Below are 7,063 nucleotides of genomic sequence, written 5' to 3'. Positions count from 1 at the left end.
ATATCGCGAAAGCTCTCTTAGCTAGTGGTGCAGTATACGATGTTGTCGATTACAGTGGAAAAAAGCCTCTAGATTTTTCTGAGGACAAAAGCATAACAAATGTACTGCAATTGTTGAGTAAATCCTTTAAAAATATTAAGGACGGTAATTCAAAATTTATTCATGATTTGAATAAAGTCAAGGACATTTCTACTATTAAGGCAATAATGTGTGCCAAAAATTCTGGAAATGAAACACTAGTTGTTTTCGCAATGAAAAATAACTTCGAACATACACAGCAGCTAAAAAATATAGCACAAGGTGATACAAACAGTCAAATAAATAAAGCTTTGCAGCTGGCTCATCAATCAAATTACCGGAAGGCTTTAAATCTACTCAAAACTTTACTGAAAAAACGAGAAGAAATTTTAGGTGAGGACAATCCTGGAACTTTCGACATTCAGAGCTATATAACTGATGTGTTGTTTGAGCAAGGAGCTTATCCAGAAAATTTAGATATACTTAAAAAAATGCTCAAGAAACAAACTGCAATACTAAGTTCAAAGCATAACGACACTTTAACAACAAAAAATTCCCTTGCTGCTGTATTAGGTAGTTTAGGACATTCGGAAGAGTCTTTGAAAGTTCATCGGGAAGTTCTTCAGACTCGAAAAGACATTTTAGATTCAAACCATCCTGATATTTTATATACCGAGTTTCAAATGGCGTTACTATTAAGCGAACGTGGAAGTCATGAAGAAGCATTAGTTATTAATCGCAAAATGTATGAAAACAGGCTGAGAACTTCAGGCCCAAATGACCAACATACTCTTCGTGCTCAAAATAATATTGCTATGGTTTTGAGAAAGCAAGGCAAGTATGATGAAGCACTAAGAATGTATGAAGAAGTGCTTGAAAGGAAGAAAATCTGTTTCGGCTTCAAGCATTTCGAAACATTAATAACATTACGGGGAATTGCTCTTGTCCTTCAAAACCAGGGAAAAGAACAATTAGCTCTAGAGACTTTGCGCAAAATATTGGACATACAAAAAACTGATCTCGGTCCAATTCACCCACAAACTTTGACTACGGAGCATAATATAGCGAACCTCTTCTATTCTCAGTATAAATACACCAGTGCATTGGAATCATATGAAAGATTTCTTAATCAGAAAAAAATTGTTTTTGGAGATTACCATCCTCTTGTTCAAGAATCTTTAGATAAAATAGAATTCATTAAGCAGAACTTTAAAAATCGATCAAATTTCAATATTGAAACCTATTTTCGCAATCAGAAGGAGATTAATGTAGCGGCCAGCAACGGTGACACAAAAAAAGTTCAATTTTTACTTGACAACGGAAGCAGTGCAAATGTGAAAGATATTGATGGCAAAACACCGTTACATTTTGCTGTGAGCAATGGACACGCAAGCGTTGTTGAAATCTTACTGGATAACGGTGCAGATGTTAGCGAAGTTACTAATGAAGGGAATACACCTTTGCACTTAGCAGTTTCTGAAAATCTTCACACAATTGTTAACATTTTGTTGCAAAACATGAATAATCGCGAACGAATTAAATTCCTGAACATGCAAACCTTTAAAGAAAGTATGACAGCACTTCACATAGCTGCCCGAAATGGTAACCAAGCAATAGCCAAGACGTTACTTGCACATGGTGCTACTTATAACGATAAAAACTCTGATGGGAAGACACCATTAAATCTTTCGGAAAATGAAGATGTATCGAAGCTGTTAGAATTACTTGATGAATTATTTCAAGATGCAGAAACTAATAATTTGGGGATTTTCAGCAAACTAAAAGGCTTAGACGATTTTGCAGTAATGACAAATGCTCGTAATAGTCTTGAGAATACATTGTTGCAAGTTGCGATTGTTAACAAAAGTAGAAACGTCTCTGATAAATTGTTGCAAATGTTGCGAAATGTAGAATGATTGGAGTAAGACTATTCACAAATCCGATAAACTATAGGAGGTGCTATACACTATTCCACCAATGGTTGCTGAAAGAGGGGAAACAAGCAAATCCAGTAACTTATAATTTGCTTTTAAGTTTAGCGAATGAAAGTAATTTTCTACCTATTTATAAGGTTAAATTTGAGGCACAAAGAAGCAAAGGGATGTAAGGGACAAAATTAAAAGTTTGGAGATAACCAGTACATATGGTAGGTGAACCTCTCCTCTGTCTTGGGGAAAGAGATGGTACTAGTCGCCATTGGTAGTTGCTGCTATACAGCATGATTTAGAAAAAAAAAAAAAAAAAAAACAATGGAAGCTTACCTAGGATGTCATCTTCAAGCGCGTTTTACTCAAAACTTGAAAATGTCCATTTACATCCCTTAGCTTCTCACTGTCTCATTTGTGTTCTTTTGAAATTATATTAACATCACAAAATACCAGAAGCCTACATCTTACCGAAAAAAAAAAAACCGAATCTATTACCCCTTTGACTAATTTCTTAAATCACCAGAAGTTGGCGTATTCAAGAACTAGAACTGCGAATTATCGAGACGGGACTTTTCGGTACATTAAACTTGGCAAGAGGTTCATGTGAAGTCACTAATTCATATTTTTCTTCGAACTGTATCCTAGATACTTTTTCGAGGTTTCACGATTCTAATTTTTCGCCTCATGCGAAGGACTTGGCTTCTAAGAGCAGGAATTAAAATGGGGGGAGCAAGCCCAATCATCGGCTCAGCAAAAGCTGACCCATAACCCCCAAGTCACGTGACTCAGCAACGACGAATGGTTGGCACGTTTTGCGTGAAACGAGCGGAAGAAACCTGATTTCTTCCAATTCTTCGCTTTAAAATCTATCACGTGACTTGAGGTCTTGGTTTCATGAATGAAAATCTTCACTCCCACTATTTTATCTCTTCTCAATGCTTGGCTTCCTCTAAATCTGATAGCAATAACCGACAGAAAAGTATGGAACGAATTTGTGATGTCATAATGCACGTAGTTCCGCGGACAATTTGATTTCTTCAGTATGATTGCACAAAATCTAAAACTCACGCTCCTTTTTTTTTTTAATTAATAGAAAGTTCCATGGATGACAAAATTTGACAAATGAAATGTTAAATGTTTTGGCAAACTTTTACTCCCTCCGTTCCAAATTAGTCGCTACATTTGTAGATCGAAAATTTTGTTCCAATTAGTTGTTACATTTGTATACTTGTGTCCTAAACATTGAACATTCTTTTGCATGACCCTAAAATGAAATGTAACATTATTGCACAACTTATCGCTCTCTCCCGATAACTTCTTAATCTTGAACCCTAAAACGCAGTTTTACGCTGTCTTTCATCGTCTTGATGGTTGATTGGGAGTTCAAGATCCCCTTGAATCCACGCTCGCTAGGTCGCGAATACAATTGTCTTAATGACTTTGTTTATCTTTGAATGGAGTTTGTACGAGAAATAATATGTATTGGAATTAATGTATTGAACTTGAATAAATATACTTCTTAAACAAAAGTATTTCTTTTGAACACTAAAGTGTTATTTTTGCAGGAGCGGATACAGGGGGAAGGTGATGGGGTCATGACCGCCATGGACCTCCCGTCATGGACCCCCCTAAACCATTGACAATATTACCCATCCACCTTGTGTTCAAACTACACTCCTGTTTGTGAAAATTGCAACACCATGAAGGACTTACGCGAGTGAGCTGAAAATTGCAGGAAATGTAAAACAGGGCATGATATGCAAATGATTAGAATTGCAGACCGGTAGCGCATGCGTATGTTGAGCAGCGCCCTCTGAACGGCGGATCAAACCGAATATAAATAGACGGCTGTAGCGAGGCGTGTATGATTATCGGTGGTTATATGCTAGAGTAAACGTTAACCGAATCTTTACTATGCCTCTTCGACGAAAGAAAGCAAAATTTGAGCAAATTTCGGAGTTTGAACAAGACAGAATCGTCGGCCTTCCTGAAGCTGGGTTGTCTTACCGTGCAGTAGCCGCTCGTGTGCAGCGTAACAGCAGCACAATCATGCGTGTTTGGAAGCAGTGAACGGACGAGGGTCGGACACCTTGGAAATCCAGGAGTGGACCCCGAAATGTGACGTCAGCTCGCGATGACAGACACCTGGTGCGTATGGCGCTGACGGACCGCACCGCTTCTAGACAATTGGCAGCACAGTGGTCAACAGCTATAGGTGTTTTATCGTGTTCTTCATTAATTCGGAGACGTCTGCTGCAGAGTGGTCCAAAGGAATCCTTGCACGATGTGCAAGGATTCCTTTATACAGGATTCCTCTCACGCAAAACCATCGCCGCTTGCGGCTACAATGGGCCAATGTGCATAGGAGCTGGCGTGCTGATTGGCAGCAGGTCGTCTTTTCTGACAAATCCCGCTTCTATTTGTGGCACCACGATGGCCGAATTCGTGTCGGGCGCTATGCCGGTGAACGGCACATTCCGGAGTGCATTATCGGACGCCACAGTGGACGAACACCCGGAGTTATGGTCTGGGGTGCCATAGCATATCATGGACGATCACAATTGCTACGAATTGTGAGTAATTTGAACAGTACCCGATACATAAACGAAGTTTTACAGCCCCAAGCTATTCCTTTCTTGCAAGGATTGCCAGGGGCTGTATTCCAGCAGGATAATGCTCGTCCACATGCCGCCAGGACAATCAAATCCTACCTTGATTCGCAGCATGTAAAGCTTCTTCATTGGCCTGCATATTCCCCGCATATGTCACCGATTGAACATGTCTGGGATTTCGTTGGGCGGCGTCTAGCTCGTAATCCTCGTCCTGTTGCTTCGACAGACGAACTTTGGTTGCGCATACGAACAATATGGAACACTCTTCCGCAGGCAGATATTCAAACTTTGTTTCACTCCATGCCGAGTCGAGAAGCAGCTCTTATTGCGGCTCGTGGTGGCCACACAAAATACTAATTTCTATCTCTTTTTATTGTTTGTTTGGTTTGAAAATGTAATCATTTATATTTGTACCATTACCACTCAACTGTGTATTAAATTTCATTCAACTATGATGCTTCCTTCATGGTGTTGCAATATTCACAAACAGGAGTGTATATAGCATTAAGACACAAAAGTAAACAATTGGGAAAAAAAAAAAAAAACAGAAGTGGAATGATAATTACTTTTTGTTTACGATTTTGCTCTGAGAACAAAAAGTAAGTTGAAAATAGCATCACACTGCCGTGCAAAGCGCAAAAGTCGTATCTGCAGCCGAGTTCAAAATGAGAAATTGCCTTTTAAAGTTTTGCACCTCCATATATTTGACTCAGATGCAACTTTTTCATTATTAAAAAAATATATACTTCTCTTTGACTAAGTGAACATCAAACATTGTATTTAGCTGAAATATGTAGAAACGAACCACCTGACGATCGTAACTCAACTTTGATAAAAAGTGAAGACACGACTTTTGAGCTTAACACGGCAGCCCAGCTGTTCGGGGAAGTAAATAATTTTGTGTTTCTTACTTAGCTCAGTTTCTAGGGCGTCGTGGAGTGAGAGTCGGACTGATTTTGGGGTAAAGGAGTCGGAGTCATAGACGGGAGTCGAAGGTTTGAAGCTCCAAGAGTCGGAGCCGGTCATTTTGCCTTCAGGTCCGCAACTCTGCCAGTGCTTGCGGAGTCAGAGTCGGACTGATCTTAGAGTAAAGGATCAGAGCTGGAGTCGAGTCATTTTCTCTTTGGCTCTGAAGCAATGATTTTAAGCTTAGAGCTGGAATTAAAATGGAGGGAGCAGGGTTCGCCGATACATATCATGATATATATCAGGATATATATCCGATATTTATTTTCAAAATATGATATTTTGATATTCTCGATATTTTTTTTTCAATCACAGTATTTTCAATATAAAAATTATATTAATCATAGTAATATTTTACATTTATTTTTGAAAATAACTAATAAGTTATGTACTATATTTTTAAGATGTATTAATACGTCATTAACATAACAAAGTAATATTGTATTCCTTTTTTATTTTATATTCTTAAAATTGTTAGTAATGTAACAATTTTAATTCCGATTAAAAGTGCTTAATTTAATATTGAACGTTGGTCAGAAAAAAAGAAAATTTCCTATGGCTGTGCACCGACTAATACACATTTTTTATTCCTCATTCATATCATAACTGTGTAAAACTAGCTAACAGAAGAAAAATGAGTAAAAATGCTAATGCTAAATTAATTCCATTTAAACTGATTAAAATATCAAATGAAATGCTAGATATAAATAATAAAAGATACCTTAATTTTATGTCTTCATATTGTAATAACAATATAAGAAAATAAAGAGTGTTTTGAAGATGCATTTGCCATTTTGAAGACTTGAGTTTGGGTTGATTGAAAACATCAGATATATATCAAAATATCCGATTTATATAAAAATTTCGGATAAATATCATGATATTTTCGAACCCTGGGAGGGAGCAAGTTCAATCATTGGCTAAGCAAAAGCTTGGGCAAAGAGCTCAAGTCACGTGATTCAACAAAGACGAAGGGTTGACACGTTTTGCGTAAAACTAGCGAAAAAACCTGATTTCTTCCACAGTGCTTTTCTTTAAAACCTACCACGTGATTTGGGGTCTTTCTTTCGCGAATGAACGTCTTCACTCCCTCCACTTTATCTCTTCTCTATGGTTTTCAGCCCGTAGCATCTCGCGGCTCAAATGGTTTAGCTAAGGCCCCTATATATACGAGCCGGCGCATCAGCTTAAGATCAGCCATTTTGGATCGGAGCGCGTGTTTGAGTGGTTGTCTTTTCTGGCGAGTTATCGCGTTTGGTAATAGTTCATTGCGAGCGATCATTAGTGGCCCATGTATTGTTTATTAAATAAAGTATTATTTTTGGCAAATTTGGCGAAACTCGAAACTTTGCTGTGGTAACCTTAGTAGCGCAACAATGAAAAATCCGATCCAAAATGGCTAAACTTAAGCTGATGCGTCGGCCTGTCTATATAGCGGCTCTAGGTTTAGCTACAGCATTTTTCTTTGCAGTTCAACATACCTTATTTTACCGGAAGCCCACGTAGAAAGGCTAATGTCCGAAGAAAACTTTTGTGGAT

At 38.1% G+C, this 7,063-nt stretch overlaps 1 protein-coding gene across 1 annotated transcript; it reads left to right on the top strand.

Annotated features, from left to right (window-relative positions):
* Positions 1–206: 206 nt before the first annotated feature.
* Positions 207–1,934, top strand: LOC129219882 (kinesin light chain-like). The gene has a single exon (XM_054854193.1). It carries the CDS (start codon positions 207–209, stop codon positions 1,932–1,934), a length of 1,728 nt encoding a protein of 575 aa, XP_054710168.1.
* The last annotated feature ends 5,129 nt before the right edge of the window (positions 1,935–7,063 follow it).

Source organism: Uloborus diversus, chromosome 4, assembly GCF_026930045.1.
Source record: "Uloborus diversus isolate 005 chromosome 4, Udiv.v.3.1, whole genome shotgun sequence".
NCBI lineage: Eukaryota > Metazoa > Arthropoda > Arachnida > Araneae > Uloboridae > Uloborus > Uloborus diversus.
The sequence above is the reverse complement of the archived record's forward strand: the minus strand, read 5'-3'. Positions and strand labels throughout refer to the sequence as shown.

Excerpts from the sequence above, each read along its gene's own strand:
- LOC129219882 (XM_054854193.1), top strand. The coding sequence starts at position 207 with ATGTGTGCCAAAAATTCTGGAAATGAAACACTAGTTGTTTTCGCAATG.